The sequence below is a fragment of the Phalacrocorax carbo genome, chromosome Z (assembly GCF_963921805.1).
Source record: "Phalacrocorax carbo chromosome Z, bPhaCar2.1, whole genome shotgun sequence".
Lineage (NCBI taxonomy): Eukaryota > Metazoa > Chordata > Aves > Suliformes > Phalacrocoracidae > Phalacrocorax > Phalacrocorax carbo.
In genome coordinates, this window is record NC_087548.1 from 31,501,014 (window position 1) to 31,516,896 (window position 15,883).

General features: G+C 45.2%; 1 protein-coding gene and 1 long non-coding RNA gene across 4 annotated transcripts in view; one reads left to right on the top strand and one right to left on the bottom strand.

Moving 5' to 3' along the window:
• The window catches only part of LOC135310442 (uncharacterized), a 28,679-nt gene extending 28,514 nt beyond the window's left edge, over window positions 1-165 (bottom strand). Inside the window, exon 1 of the long non-coding RNA XR_010370504.1 lies at window positions 89-165. This is a non-coding gene — a long non-coding RNA (uncharacterized LOC135310442). The remainder of the gene's footprint in view (window positions 1-88) is intronic.
• On the top strand, window positions 6-14,940 carry VLDLR (very low density lipoprotein receptor). 3 transcript variants are annotated; one of them, XM_064437940.1, is made up of 19 exons: window positions 6-281; window positions 4,468-4,587; window positions 5,535-5,657; window positions 6,515-6,637; window positions 8,005-8,376; window positions 8,483-8,605; window positions 8,691-8,813; window positions 9,227-9,346; window positions 9,424-9,549; window positions 9,926-10,097; window positions 10,422-10,646; window positions 10,800-10,918; window positions 11,296-11,435; window positions 11,550-11,691; window positions 12,008-12,154; window positions 13,086-13,175; window positions 13,575-13,652; window positions 13,765-13,934; window positions 14,280-14,940. In XM_064437940.1, the coding sequence occupies exons 1-19, from the start codon at window positions 125-127 to the stop codon at window positions 14,313-14,315; spliced, it is 2,706 nt and encodes a 901-aa protein (XP_064294010.1). In that variant the 5' UTR covers window positions 6-124; the 3' UTR covers window positions 14,316-14,940. The 3 variants fall into 3 exon arrangements, with proteins under 3 accessions (XP_064294010.1, XP_064294012.1, XP_064294011.1); XM_064437941.1 differs by lacking the exon at window positions 6-281 and adding an exon at window positions 1,791-1,890; XM_064437942.1 differs by lacking the exon at window positions 13,086-13,175 and having other exon boundaries at window positions 8-281.
• The last annotated feature ends 943 nt before the right edge of the window (window positions 14,941-15,883 follow it).

The window sequence follows — 15,883 nt, forward strand, 5'->3', positions numbered from 1 at the left end:
CCTCCTCTCGTCTCCGACCCGGCGCGCCTGCCCGCCCGCCCTGCCTCCCTCTCTCCCTCCCTCCCTCTCCCCAACCTCCCTCTCTCACTCAATCTCTCTCCCCCCTCCTATCCCCGGCGCGGCGATGCGGTCGGACTGGCAGCGCGGAGACTCGAGCGCGGCGGCGGCGGCGGCCGGCGGCGGCCCCGGCCCCGGGCGCGGTGCGGGGCGGCGGGCGGTCCCGTGCTGCTGGGTGCTGTGCCTGCTGCTCGCTCTCAGCTGCCTGCGCGCTGCCGCCGACGGTGAGTGCGGGGCCCGGGGGGGCTGGGGCGCGCGCCGCCGGGACTGCTCCCGCCGCCCACCCCGCCATAATTTCTTTTTCCCCACCACCCTCCTTTTTTTTTTTTTTTTTTTTTTGGTCTTCTTTCTCCCCTCCCCATCGCCAGTCTCTCATCCCGCTCGCCGGGGGGTGGTCTCCGCGGAGGGGTGGGGTGGTTGGGGGGATGGGCGCGCTGCCGCCGGGGTCTGCCCCGCCGCCCCCCTTCTCGAGGGAGGTGCCGCCTTCCCGGCCGGGCCCCGGACGGCACGCAGGGTCGGTGAGGGTGGGTCTGAGCCCCTCCTGCCCCGCCAGCCTTTCCCCGGCCCCCGGCAGCACCCACCCGCGTGCCGCGGGAGGGTTTGATTTCCTGGGCCGTGCCTGGTGTCGAGGGAAGGGTCTGCGTGCCGGGGGCTTTCGGGGTCGGGGGTGGGGGGTCGGGAGGATTGCGGCTGTGTCGGGGAGGAAGGAAGAGGAGCCCTCGGAAAGCCTAGGGCGTTGAAGGTGCTGTCAAACTACTGTGCAACTTTGGCTTTGTGGCATCCAGCAGCATTGGCGTGGCTCTAGTTCAGAGTCAATGGTAACCACCATACGGGATCTCCACCTGGTGGCAAGGCTGAGTCTTGCCAGCGCTGGATCCCTCTTTGTGGGCTGGGCTCTCTCACCCGTAGCGCTGCTCGTGGCGGGCTCCAGGGTTGCCTCCTAGCATGGAAGCTGCTACCCCTATGGCCGAGGGACCTGCACATTAAGCCAACTGGATGATGAATCAAAAATATTTTCCTCTTGAGTGGAGATAGTAATCAATTGGCTGACTCCTTCAGGAACCGAGGTCCAGGCTACTCTTCTAGGTGGGAAATTGATGTCTGCGTTGTTGTACGGCTCCTAATCTCCAGACTAGTGCCTTAAAGTAGGCGTAAGTGTCCGATTGCGGCTGTGTTGGCGGAATATGCTTGAAGGGTAGTTGGACCTTGTAGTTCTAACTGTGTGCAGTAGTTCAGACTCTGGGTCTGACAGGTAGAGCCCAGCCGGGGGATTGTTGCACCTAGTCCTCATGAAATGAGAAAGAGGGGAGGTGTCTGCGTAGTCACTCCTCAATTCCCAGTCATGTAGATTGCTCCCATGTCTGGTCTACAATGGACGTAATTAAGCAGCTGTAGTATGAAGGATCAAGCTGGCTGGCACTGAAACTGCTAGGGCACTGTAGTCAGAAATCATAACGAGATGTACAGTGGAGGGCAACTCTAGTCCACCAAATTAGTCTAATTTTTCCCTCAGTTTGAGTTAGTGGCCCCACCAGCTCTCTCCATCTAGTAGTTAGAATTGCCAGGGTCTGGGGGGAGTCTAACCTAGTTCCTGTATGAGCTTTCACTAGGTTTCCCAATCACTGTTGCAAGCTTTTCTGGGACTTGGTGTCAGATGACAGCACACAAGTGTCACATGCTTGAGGCTGCCCGGACAAGTAATCTGACAACTTGCTTTAGGGGCTGAGGCAAACAGTGACAGCAGAGGTATGGAGAAAGCTAGTTTAACTTGGGTAGTTATTTTAACTGTGTTCCTTCACCCTGCAGACGTTGCTGCTTCTGAGCCAACTTCTAGTAAGTAGTTACCTGGGGGACAGTAAAATAATGCCTTAACAGTCACAGGCTGAGAAGTTACTGTTTCTCTACGTCTTTTACCTAAGCCTTATCCCAAGGAGGAGAAAAGGTCTGAAGGTGCTTCTGGTATATGAGTAGCACATGAAGAGAAGCTTTGAGTTAGTGGCTAATTGACGCTGATCTAAAAATCATTAAGTGTCTAGTGACTGAAGCTGCAATGGAGGTATGACTCTGTTGCTTCAAATAGCAGTGGATTAGGCTGGTAGTGTCATGACTAAATGGTTACCTGGCATTGCAGAACCGTGCTTGGTGTAAGACAGGGCACCACAGTTAGTTACTGGCTGGAACTAACCTTTGTCTTAACTGGAGCTCACTCTAAGTGGCCTTTAGGGTTTGACAGACATCTCCACGAGTAGCAACAGATGACGACCTTTACCTTTCTGCACCTGTGTGGGTGTTAGGTGCTGTCAGTTCTTTACTTGTTTGTGGGCTAACAAAAGTAGTTGCTCTGATACTTCACTTCGTATCAGCTGCAGAAGTGATGATACCTCCTTGGAATGGCTTGTTGTTAGGGTTGTAATTGTAAAGTTACAGCTGTTCCTCCAAGCTCATTTACTGTTTCATTTAGCCCGTGTGTAGCTTCCGTCTCACATTTGGTCAAAGTGATGTTGTTTGCAAGTCACTGTGTACTAGGCAGTCTTAGCAAGCCTTTTCTGGTTATTCTAACTTGAAAGAGTAACTTAAGGACTGTGGAGTTATTTTGGGATCTCCTGAGCGGCAGGCTTAGCCTAATATCTCTAGTATGCTATTTTGGGAAAGGTTGACTATTCTCGCTCTGAAAGCCTGGATGAGAATGTGTCAAAACTAGCAGGAGTCAGTCACTGCATATTTTAGGTGGTAGTACAGTAATAATTGGAATAACATGTGGCCAGGGCTTGCAAGCAGAAGGCTACTTCTGCTAGAGGTTACTGGTCAACAAGGTGATGTCAAGCCTAGAGGGAGCTCATAGTTGTGCACCCTCACTAAGCTGGCTGGGGTGTGCCTTCTGGCACAAGGCAAGCTACTTGTTTGAGAGCTCTTGACCAAATAATAATAGCTTTACAAAACCATGCTATTAGAAAGTGCATGCTGGTGTAACTCCCATCCTGAACAGGAAAGGAGGAATGGAAATACAGAGTGCAAGAGCTGATGTTCAGTTTTTTGGCACTCTGATCACAGTTCCCATGAAACAAGTTGTTATGGCTTTACTCTGTCTGACGAGTGAGTTAGTGTTTCACTCAACCAGTATGACTGCTGAAACATTAGCAGAGCTCAATAAGCTGCTGTTTCAGATCCTTTACTTCTAGCATGAATTCACATGAGACACTGAGCAGGTAAAACTGCCTGTGTTGTCCTTGCTTATACTCTGTCCAGGGTTTGATGTTGCCTAGTGCCTGATGGCTGGCCAACGTAATGTGAAATGGCTGAATAGCTTCCTTCTACTTGGAAACTGTCTTGCATTTTGCATGTCATACACAGAAGATATTTTATATCTTGTGATACTTGTGTTCTACTAAAATTTGATGCCCTTTGTGAGCCCTGGAATACAAAACACCTCCACAAAGTGGTGAAATAAACCAGGGAGGAGCAGGAATCTTGCATCATACGGGAGACATGTGCAGCCAATACTAATGTGTGAGCTTATACACTTGCTGGCATGCATTACCTGGAGCAGCTCTGTCTTAGCTGCTGAGGAAGCAGGCGGCTGCTTTTAGTGAGTTATAACACAGCTTCAAGACAAAGTAGGTTCCCTTGAGGGATGGAGTCATACAGTTTTAGAGGTTAAGATAACCCAGAAAATGCACTCTAACTCTAAGCACCATGTAGAAAGCAGTACCTTACTCAAGCATACTAGCCAATCTAGACTGTTATCAATTGGGAGACAACAGGCTTGATTCCAGAAGGAAGTGATAAATTGTTTTGCTTTTAGCATCATACTTGATCTAGATTTAATAAGCAAGATCCAGATAAGTAATCACACTTCTCTTTGTGTATACTAAGGAATGTCTCTGGGTGCCCTTGTTAGAGGAGTAACTTGAACAACAAACTTTCATGATTTAACTACAGAGCAGATATCTAAGCTACCTCGGGGATTCTGCTGTAATGTGTTAGCAGCAGAGTACTGAAATGCTAATCCAGCTTGGCATTAGTCAAGTTTAAACCCAGTTTGCTTAAAGTTTGAAGAGTTTTGAGAAGGCAATGCTGGGTGTTAGACAGCAGAAGTCATTGTGTGCGTGTGTCCTGCTGCCTTGTAAACTTGACTCTGCCTTGAAAAGGAAAACTCAGTAAGAAGAACATTGAGGCTGGTTTACTCTTGTCCAGCAGGTGGACTGTCATAGTGCTTCAGTTCTGCACTTGTACTATGAAGGAAAATTTCTGGCTCTACTTTCATGATTAAGGTGACTGCAAATACTTGGAGCTCAGATCTGGTTTTATGTTGTGCTGTTTAAGCTGGGTAACATTGTGATCAGCAGTGGGGAAAAGCAAAACAGGATTGCTCAAGAGTATCAGGGCTTAGATTCTGTTATTTCATTGAAGGTGCGAGAACAAGATGTGAGGAATCCCAATTCCCATGTAGCAATGGGCGCTGCATTCCTTTACTCTGGAAGTGTGATGGTGATGAAGACTGTTTAGATGGCAGTGATGAGAGTGCTTGTGGTAAGTAATCAAATAATACCTCTGTACTTGCTAGTTGGCAGTGGGGGGCTTAACAGTGGATAGCTGAAGAGATGCTTATCCTGTCCAGCACTTCATCAGTCAGAATACAGAGTAGATGACAAATTCCCTAGATCATCTCAGGGACTATCTTGATGCCTTGTATCCATCTCAGGAAGTTGAATTTTCCTGAGTGCTATGAAAGTCTCCTGGAATTGGTGACTGAGAGAAAAGCTCATGACTAAAATTCTACTTGCAAGGGTGGTGGCTGCCAAGAACAGAATGGAAGCCTTTTCTCAGCTGCTGCTTGAAGACATAGTAGAAGCTGTTGTCTATTAGCACGTACCTGTTGGCTATTCCATGGTTAAATACCCTGGTTTCTGTGTGAAAGAGATTCTGCTGAGTCTCCTATAATCACTAGGTCTAGCTTTGGCTGCCAGCTCTTGCTTTAAACAGCCATAGGGGCCAAGATGGATGACTAGATGTACTTAGAGATGAGGCAAAATGGACTCAATATCAAACACTGGTGTGGCTGAACTGTCAATCTGCTCAAGCAGACCTAAACTGTTACCTTAGGCTTACCATGCTTCTGTAATGACAAATGAAATGCCTTGATAATAAACTCAGAGTTCAAAATCTGAATATTAATGTCAATAGACCTTATTTCAAGTGTGTTCAAAGCAGCAGCTATTCTAGTAGCATAGCCTTCATTGACAATAGCAGTCCTTCAGTGCCTGCTTAACAGAAGACAAATGTTTCTCTGTGCACAGCATAACTCTCCAGGAAGTGTTAAACAGTGCCGTCATTGGACTGGTGGGGGATGATGACACCAGACATCCAAGAACTAAGGATATTGCATCCCTTTCCTAGGGCAAGGCAGCTTATCTCTAGCTGCAGCAAACAAGCTAAGCTCTGGTCTCTAAACAAGTGGCCATCCTTCTCCCTTGCAGTGAAGAAGACGTGTGCTGAATCTGATTTTGTGTGCATCAGTGGTCAGTGTGTCCCTAACAGATGGCAGTGTGATGGGGATCCGGACTGCGAGGATGGGTCTGACGAGAGTGCTGAACTGTGCCGTAAGTGAGCCTGGCTTTTTGGTACAAGCAAGCCTGTGGGGTGTAGCATTTTGACTTCTTGCCTGCTTGCAGCCTAGCTCTCCTAATGGAAGGATGAACTTGTTTTGCAGAGCACCTTCCTAAGTGCTAGCTTGGCTTTGGCCACATTGGGGATTTGACGAGACATTTTACTACTTAAAAAGACACAAAACTGAGTGGGGACTCTGCACTTGTGCCTGGTAACAGATAGCAAGTGCAAGGGTTTACTGACAGTCAGAAGCAGGAAGCACAACATGGCAGGCTTGACGATTACTGTGGCTTGTTCACCAAGTGATTGCTGTCCTCAAAGACAGCTACTTTGCAAGATAACCAGACCTAGTGTAGGAACAGAGTGACTGACTACATGTTGCAGGGTGGGAAGCAGAAGTGCAGAGGCTTGACAGAGGTCTTGCAGTTAGCAATCCCAGTCTTAAATGTGGTAACTAAACAAGGAATATAGATCCATGAAGCTTCATTTCTCTGTATCAATAGGATCCACACTGAGGAATACTTCAGCCCCAAGTCCTACTGCACTTTGGCTTTACTACTCCCTACTACTACATGTTATAGCTCAAGCTTCTACTGTGTAACTGGGGTGCAAGCACAAAACTACCACTACAAAGATATTCTTAAAACACTAATCTATTGAAAACTGGAAACTGAAAAGTTTTACTGAACACCACAAACTAGTGTAACCTCTTCTATGATGGAGCCATCAACTTAGATGGATGCTGGCATCTAATTAACTGCAGCTTTGCCCAGAGCTGAAGCCTTTCAGTCTCAACTGCTAAAACCCACAATCAGTAGCTCTTAAATTGAACTTAAACTTTTTTTAATAGATATGAGAACATGCCGGGTAAATGAAATCAGCTGTGGTCCTCAGTCAACCCAGTGTATCCCAGTGTCCTGGAAATGTGATGGTGAAAAAGACTGTGACAGTGGAGAAGATGAAGAGAATTGTGGTAAGGGAAGAAACAGTGGCTGCATAACTCTATTTGAAATTGACTTGTCTGGAGGGTAGCTAGCTGGGCAGTATACCTGGGAAGATAAATTTCTTCTATCAATATCTCCTTAAACCCACATTCATCTGAATTGCAGCCTGCTTAACAAAGCAGGCTTGTTCTAACATTCCTCTATCCTGCTAAGTTAAGAACTACAGCAATATAAGCTATTCAACATCTGTCTTTGGCTATTGCCAAAATTAGCCAGAGACTATAGGCTTAGTCACGTCTTAGGCAAACCGTCAGAACTTGTTGTCTGCAGAGTTCCTCGACAGGTAACTCTAGTTGCTGCTTACATTAACAAATGGTCTTCTAAAAATGTAGTAGTGACTTGTAGCCAAGGGGACAGCTGATCTGCTTTATAGCCCTATCCTGGAGTATTCTGTGTGTTTGTCTGAAAGTGCAGACTAGGGAAGCTAGACTTCAGGTGTTGGGGGCAACTTTAGGCCGGTATGCAAGTGAAGCTGCCACTGCCAGCATTAGAGTGCAGCATTCCTGGCTTGTTCTAATGAACATGAGTACATATGAGTTGTCTGAGGTGTCCTGAGACAAATGCGCTGTAACCAAAGCCACAGGGCTGGCTTCCATCAGAGCCACCTTACCTGGATGGGCTAATGAGACACACATCTCCAGACTTCTGCTGTGTCTGTGGAGTTGCTGCCTTACTCAGCAAGCAAATGCCTTAATCTGACAAGTAAATCTACAGACAGCTTTTCTAATGAAGCTGATAAAACTATCAGCCTAGGCATACTGAGCTGCTAGCTACATTGCTATTACACCAGTACAAGTTATGCTGGTTTAAGTTGTGTGGCTGTGCTTAATACCACAGGATCAACTGGTGCAAGCTCTTGATCTGTAACTCCACAGTGGTCCAGGCAAATGGCCCACTGCTGTCCTGGGGACCAGCACAAAACACTTCAATTTCAAACTATAGTGCATGCTGACCATCTGGCTACTTTAATTGTAGTCTGTACTCTAGAGTTAGCAATTCTCTTACCTTCTGTCTCTGGTTCACAGAGTTTGAGCCTGTTTTCAAAAAGGCTTGCACTCTGAAGCAGAACAGCTTAGCTGCTTCAGAAGTCCCTTGTTTTCACTTAGTAGCTCAAAACTGATGCCTCTCACTCATAACATCCAAAGGCAAGGAGGACAGTCTGTGTGGGGCCCAAGAGTCCTGTATGTGGTCAGTTAGGTTCTCTCAGAGCTTTATACAGGATGCTGATCTTCTGTCAGTGAACAGCTGATGAAGAACCTGGAAAGCACAACACCTTCACACAAAAGTCTGCCTTCTTGCAATAACCTGCTAATCTCTCTTACTCCTGTTACTCCAGGCAATGTGACTTGCAGTCCAGCAGAATTCACATGCAGCAGTGGGCAGTGTATTTCTAAGAGCTTTGTCTGCAATGGTCAAGATGACTGCAGCGATGGCAGTGATGAGCTGGAGTGTGCACCTCCTACTTGTGGAGTTCATGAGTTCCAGTGTAAGACCTCCACCTGCATCCCCATCATCTGGGTGTGTGATGATGCTGCTGACTGCTCTGACAACTCAGATGAATCTCCAGAGCAATGTGGCCACGAGCCTGCACCTCCTCAAAAGTGCTCTGCCAGTGAGGTGCAATGCGGCTCAGGTGAATGTATCCACAAAAAGTGGCGCTGTGATGGAGATCCTGACTGCAAGGATGGAAGTGATGAAATCAACTGCCGTAAGTTAACTTGGTACTTCTCTAGGAGGTGCGGGTTGGCTTCTGTTTTATTTTCTTTCCTTCAGAAGACCTTGGGAGTTTAAGTCTATAATGACTGTGTCCTCAGCTTCTCGGACCTGCAGACCAGACCAGTTCAGATGTGAAGATGGGAACTGCATCCATGGGAGTAGGCAGTGCAATGGTGTGAGAGACTGTCTGGATGGCACTGATGAAGCAAGTTGTAACAATGGTAAGTGTAGAACTAAGCAAGAATAAAATTTTTGCAGAATATCTGTTGAAGCTGGTAGTTGCCCTCACAATCTTCATTATATCAGTTATTCAGTGCTCTGGACCTGGCAAATTCAAGTGCAGAAGTGGAGAATGCATAGATGTCAGTAAAGTGTGTAACCAGCAGAGAGACTGCAAGGACTGGAGTGATGAGCCGCTCAAGGAGTGCAGTAAGTGAACAAACTCATTACACAATGCTGACCACTAGTCATTCTTGGATACAGCCTCCGAGCTGTCAGATGTCAGCCTGGTGGAATGCCCATCTGCACTTATTTGGTGGCAAGCAAATAATCTAGTCAAATAGGCTAGTTTTATCCTTTCTGGCCATGGAGAGATCATCCCAGCAACCAGTCAGCTAGAACTTGAAGGCATTCCTGCTGCTGACTTGTAACACAAGTAACATAGCTGACAGCTAAGCAAATACTCTCCTTGAATTTGTATCTTGCATGTGACTTCAGGTGCCAGAGTGGTTTATCAGATGTGGCAGCCACCGTTAGAAAATGGATGGGTATCTGGTATAGCAGTCCATGACTAAGACTAAATATGTGTGCTGTCTCAGAAGTGGCCTATTCTTCTCTTCTAGACATAAATGAATGTCTGGTGAACAATGGTGGATGCTCTCATATCTGCAGAGATCTTGTTATTGGCTATGAATGTGACTGTCCAGCTGGGTTTGAGCTTATAGACAGGAGAACCTGTGGAGGCAAGTATCAAATAGGTTAACATGGACCCTACCGATGGTATTGGAGATGAGAACAAACTACATTGTTGTCTTTACAGATATTGATGAATGCCAGAATCCTGGGATCTGTAGTCAAATCTGTATCAACCTGAAAGGGGGCTACAAATGTGAATGTAGCCGTGGCTATCAGATGGATCTTGCTACTGGGGTGTGCAAGGCAGTGGGTGAGTACTGGCACAAAAACTTCTATATCCCCACTTCAAAATGAGGTAGCAAGTAATGTGCTGTTTATGCTATTGTGGTTTCGACAGGAGGTATTGTGCGGTTATCAACATAACTTGTTCAGACCTGAACACTCCTAACACTTTGAATGATGCCATGATGCAGTACTTAAAAGCTGCCTCCTCCCTGGGCAGGAGGACCCTCCACATCAAGTTGCGGAGGGAGAAGAGGGTGAGGTCTATTACAGCCAAGACCTCTGTCAGCATCCACTAGCAAGAGTGGACTGGCAAAAACTAATATGATGACTCTTAAAACTTGTCATAAGAACAGTATGTGACTGCATGTCTAGAAGTACAGATAACACACTCTTTTTCACAGGGAAAGAACCATGTCTAATTTTCACCAACCGCCGGGATATCAGGAAGATTGGCCTTGAGAGGAAAGAATACATTCAGTTAGTAGAGCAGCTAAGAAACACTGTGGCTCTAGATGCCGATATTGCTGAGCAAAAGCTTTACTGGGCTGACTTCAGCCAAAAAGCAATCTTCAGGTAAATGGACTAACCTTCTGAACTCTAGTGTGCTCCCCTAAACCATCCCACATTTTATCCAAGATAATTTTCTAGGCTCTGGTGATGAGAACTAGTTTCTTCATGCCCTACAAAGTACAGTAGATGCAAGTTCCCACAACTAGCAATGTGTATGCCTGTTGCACTTCCTAATAACTACTGCTACAGTTGTACAAAAGGCACTCTGGAATATCACAAGTGCATCTTTTACATTGGCTGCTTGAGATCTTTGTGCAGTATTTGCTGAGGCATGCCCAGTGGTAGTATCTGTGGATGAAGGAGTTGAAAGCAATTCTTGTCTTCCAGTGCCTCTGTTGATACCCGTGATAAAGTCGGAAGGCATGTCAGAATCCTGGACAACATACACAGCCCTGCAGGAATTGCTGTTGACTGGGTTTATAAGAACATCTACTGGTCTGACTCAACTGCCAAGACAATTTCAGTGGCTAGCCTAGAAGGCACAAAAAGAAAGGTTTTGTTTCTCTCTGAGCTGAAAGAGCCAGCTTCTATTGCTGTAGATCCTCTCTCTGGGTGAGTATGTGTCCTGGCTGTCTTAAAAGAGCAGACCTACCAGCTACTCGATGTCCTGATAACTGACTTAGGTAGCCTTTGTTAGTTATTGGTCATAAGAGTGATACTACACAGTACTATAGTGCATCATACAACATAAATTCTGCTTCACAGCTTTATGTACTGGTCAGACTGGGGTGAGCCAGCAAAAATTGAAAAAGCAGGAATGAATGGATTTGACAGACAGCAGCTTGTGACAACAGAAATCCAATGGCCTAATGGAATTGCTCTAGGTATGTTGAATTTGTCTCTGTGCCAGAGGTATTCTGGCAGTTTAGCAGTTTGTTTGCTACAAAAGCCAAGGTCATTCTTCAGTGAACTATTTTCAGCTTCTGAGAATGGGAAGTTACTGCATGTCTGGAGACATTGCCACAGGCATAGATAGCACTTCTCAGAATCCGAAATGGTAACTTTTCGTGCACTGCTCTCAACTATAGTTGAGGCACAGGCCGCTTAGGCAGCATTGCAGCAGCCTTCTGCATCCTGGTATGGTAAGAAACTAGAGCAACACTGCAACTATTCTTGAATCTGTGGTTGTTTTGACTTTTGCAGGAGCCTTTGGAGGTTTTCTCCATGTAGATAGTAAATCTTTGGGTTTTTTTCCTCCTAGATCTTGTAAAAAGCCGTCTGTACTGGCTTGATTCTAAACTACATATGCTGTCAAGCGTGGACTTGAATGGCCAGGACCGTAGAATTGTGCTGAAGTCTCATATGTTCCTTCCTCATCCTCTTGCTCTAACAATATTTGAAGTAAGAATGACTTCCTGTAGTAATTGTCAAAAATCATCGTCTTGTTAGTACATGGCTAGCAATTATGGTGCTATAGCAGCACAGAGGTAACAAGATGCAATTACTTTGTTCTAGGATCGTGTGTACTGGATTGATGGAGAGAATGAGGCAGTCTACGGTGCCAACAAATTCACTGGGTCTGAATTGATTACCCTTGTGAACAACCTCAATGATGCACAGGACATCATTGTGTATCATGAACTTGTTCAGCCTTCAGGTAACTCTAATACAGTTTATAGTTATGTCAGTGTATGCTTGTAGGAAGCCTGCCGTGCTTGGGTGGTGGCAAATGGTAACCCACCCCCTGTACAGCGGTTTAATTCACTTCTATTTAGAGTGCTTGGAGCTTCTAACATAGGTACCCCTGAGGGGTTGAGAGAATGTCTAGTTGCAATTGCTCACTCTTAGGCAGAGCAGGTACGAATCCGTAACCTGCAGAGACGAGTAACTCTAGTAGAACAATTATTGAGCAAATAATTATGATACACACCTGGAGTACAAAGGCTCACTCCTGTCAATTGCTGTACCAACAGGCAGGAACTGGTGTGAAGAGAACGTGGCAAATGGAGGCTGTAGCTACCTGTGCCTGCCTGCTCCTCAGATAAATGAACACTCTCCAAAGTACACCTGTGCATGTCCTGTTGGGTACTTCTTGCAGGAGGATGGTCTGAGGTGTGCAGGTATGGTAACACAACTGAAATCTTTTCCTGATAGATGGGGAAGGAGTAGGGGTATTGAACCTGTTTGAGGCAAATACGGCAGTATAGGCTGACAGCTTTGTGTGAGTTAATCTGATGTAGTTGGTCTTGGAGAGGGTGGTCTTCTACTATGCATTAAGTTGGCCCTCATGGTCTGCAGGTGCTGCTCAAAGTCCATGCTCAGCTTCTGCATCATCGTCATTTGCAGCAAGACCTTTTAGCTCCATGGCTTTCTCCAGAAGAGCAAGCACATGCACAAAACATACCAAGCCTCTTTCTTATAAAACAAGGGGTATAAACTGACATGGCTCTATGGTGTATAAATACGTAGTGCTGAAAAGCTGATAGGGTAATCTCATTGGCCAAGAAAAAATTTTTGGCCCTCCTTTCATGGTCCAAATAACTGTGCTGCTGCTGCTACCCTGAGCACAGACTATATGGAAGGCTTGTTTGTCCAGTGGAGTGGAACTAGGAACTTGAAGGTGCCACTTACTGTATTGCATCTTCGTTCCGACTGCCACAATTAGAGCACTGAATGCAAGGATGCTGTCCTCAGTTGGCTGCTCTAAAGGGTTCTATAGGTATCAAAGACTCTACCTAACCAGTAAACTGGTAGAACTAAAATCTGACTCGGAAAATCTGAAGTGAGGGATGGGGTGGATTACTATTATCATGACTCCAAATACCTGTAATTCATGTCAGATTAACTGTCTAGCCTTGTTCTCAGAATTACTTTTAATCAAAAAAAACCCAGCTCCAGGGTGTGCTAGTAAAATAACTAATGTCAGTGTTTCCAATAAAGCTAACAAGCTCCATGATCATTCTGCCATCTGCTAAACATTCACTACCATGGCTGTCATAGCTAAGCCATTGCAGAACTTCAGGATTAACTGGGTTCTTGATGTATAATTAGTTTCAGGTACTGGAACAACTGTGGCTTACACTGAGGCTAAAGATACCAGCACAACAGAAAAATCTCCAACAGTTGGACTAGTTCCTGGAGGTACTGGTCCCAATAACTTGGACTGCTAAACATTAGAGAAAACAAATACAAACTGACCTCTAGCCTACTTGAAGTTTTATCCTTTGCATGCAAGTAGAGAACACAGGCCAGGTCATGTGTGTAGTACAATTACAACAGCTGGAGCATGTGATAAACAGAACTAGTTCACTTATGACAGAGTGGAACCTATAGGTTCCATGAAATCCCAGCAGTGCTCAGAGAAGGCAAGCAATTAAAAAAGCTTTCTACTAATATAGGATGAAGCCTTATAGGCTGTTCTTGCGGTGTGTTACTAAGGAGTTAATATCATAACAGCTTCTGGGCTTGGGAAGTGCTTGCATCTGACAAAGTCTGCCAGCCTGTCAGTAAGCAAGCTCACTACTTCAAATCCCCATGCAGGATTCAACATCAGTGGTACAACATCTGAAGTAGCTGCAGCTGGAGGAACATCAGCAGTTTGGACTGCTCTTCCTGTCTGTGAGTACAGCATTTACTAGCCTTTGAGACCCCTTGTGGTGGGACAAGCCACCCTTGTCAGGAGCTTGACTTGACCCTACTCCATACTTGCAATCTGTTTCTCTCCCTGAAGTACTGCTGGTGATTGCTGCAGCAGCTGGCTACTTCATGTGGCGTAACTGGCAGCACAAGAACATGAAGAGCATGAATTTTGATAATCCAGTCTACCTGAAAACTACGGAAGAGGACCTTACAATTGATATTGGAAGACATAGTGGTTCAGTAGGACACACATACCCTGCAGTAAGTAAACCTATTGGTATGTTTGAGGCTCCAGGTTAAATCTCAGAGTAGACATCAAGACTGCCAAATGTTATGTGACTTCAGTTTAAGGGAAGTCTGTGCTTGTGAAAGCTGCTGGCTGCAGCCAAACTACTGGGCTATATCAGGTGATAACTTGTCCTTTTCATCAAGGTTAAAGTTGTAGTAGGCAAGTACTGTCCTAGGCGTGGGATTGAGTAATCTGTGCTGGATGTGGTGACTAGCCTGTAGAGCTAGCCTGTTTCAATCTGCCATGTAGTGATGATACTCATTGTTTTGTATCTTCTATTAGTACGCTTGTAGCTAACTTATACTTATTTTGTACAGATATCTGTTGTAAGCACAGAGGAGGATATGGCGTGAGCACTGGATCAGCAATCAATTCCGGTTTACTTGTGTTTTACACTCTTTGGGGATAGTAACCAGGTTTGTGGCTGAAAGACTTCCTCCATTCTTGGAAGAAAGAAGATACTTTCTGTATGTATGGAGCACTTATGTAAATAGCTATTTTATACAGCTTAACAACAAACTCTGTAAATACCTGTCCACAACAATTCAGCTTTTAGTGGTTACCGTTTTATCAGTAACACTTGGATTGGTCAGTTAGTAACACCACTGACCAAATATAAAGCACTTTCCATAGAAAGCCATATTCCAGCCACAACTTGTAACACCTGTACATATGTGTATAGGCCACTTGTAAATATTATTCTTGGAAAATCACTATCAAGCACTTTTAAATACTTCAAATATAAATTATTGTACACTGTCTTTTTCAATGATTGGGGCAATGGCAATAGGAAAAAACGGGTTACTATGATTGCCAAAAATTTGTAAACATAAGTAATTTTGTATGTATGATTTAAACAATCTTTTCTGTTACCTCTTAGAGGCATACAGGCATGGATGCTTTTAAAGAAACAACTGTAAATCTGAAATGCAGAGGAGGGGAAAAATAAAAAAAAAAAAGCAGTTAAAGTATTGGTCTCCATTATTACGTTAGCACTGAAGTAAAACAGAGTATCTCCTAAGTTGAAGCTTTAGTGGGCTACGCTACTACTGTCAGTCAGAACATGAAGGTATTCCTAAGTTACATGAGCAGTACCCTAGACTGCTAAGACAGTACTGACCTACCAGGTTACTGAGGTTTGTACTAGAGGCTAATACTCTGCAGGATACTGGACTGAATGTGTCTCCATTCACAGGAGTTCAGCTGGACTCCTAAGTTAGGATTGACAGTGGCTAAAAATACTCAACTACTATTGCAAGCGCTTAAGAGGTAGCATTGACAGAGATGCTGTGTGGAGACAGGTCAAAGCATTGCCTGCCAGGTAAGTGTAAGGTTCCTTCAAAGGATGTTATGCACAAGTTCACAGTGGTGTCAAAGTGTTAGCAGTTATTCTTCATGGCAATGCCAGTCCAAGTTGGACCTTGGTAGCTGCTACACCTGTGCAAAGCAATAGCAGAGCTGTGACCTGGCAGCCAATCATGGCAGCCTGCTCCTGAAGTCTTGGTGTTCAAAAGCCCTAGTTGCTATATCTATAATGATAGAAGCCCCCTGCAATAAGCATCAATGAGCTAGTGTCCCCCTTCCCTGTGGGAACTCAGTTCATTGTAATGGCTCTAAGATAGTGATCAATTGAAGTGCTGGAGCCTTTCTCTTGGGTGACCGTAGGAGAGAAAAATAAATGGTACAGCTGTTCTGGGTCTGGGAAGGTGATACCCATATCGATGATAACTTGAGTGCTAATTTTAGTAGCACTGAGTATGTTCCTTATCCACTGTACATGATGTTCATTCATGCAACAGAGAAGGATGAAGACTGAATTGACTTGCAGGCTCTGTAGTCTTGAGGCATTTTACTCTGTGATCAAGTTTGGAGTAAAAAGAGAGGAAGCCTTTGATCTTTATGGCATAACTACTTGGTAGTC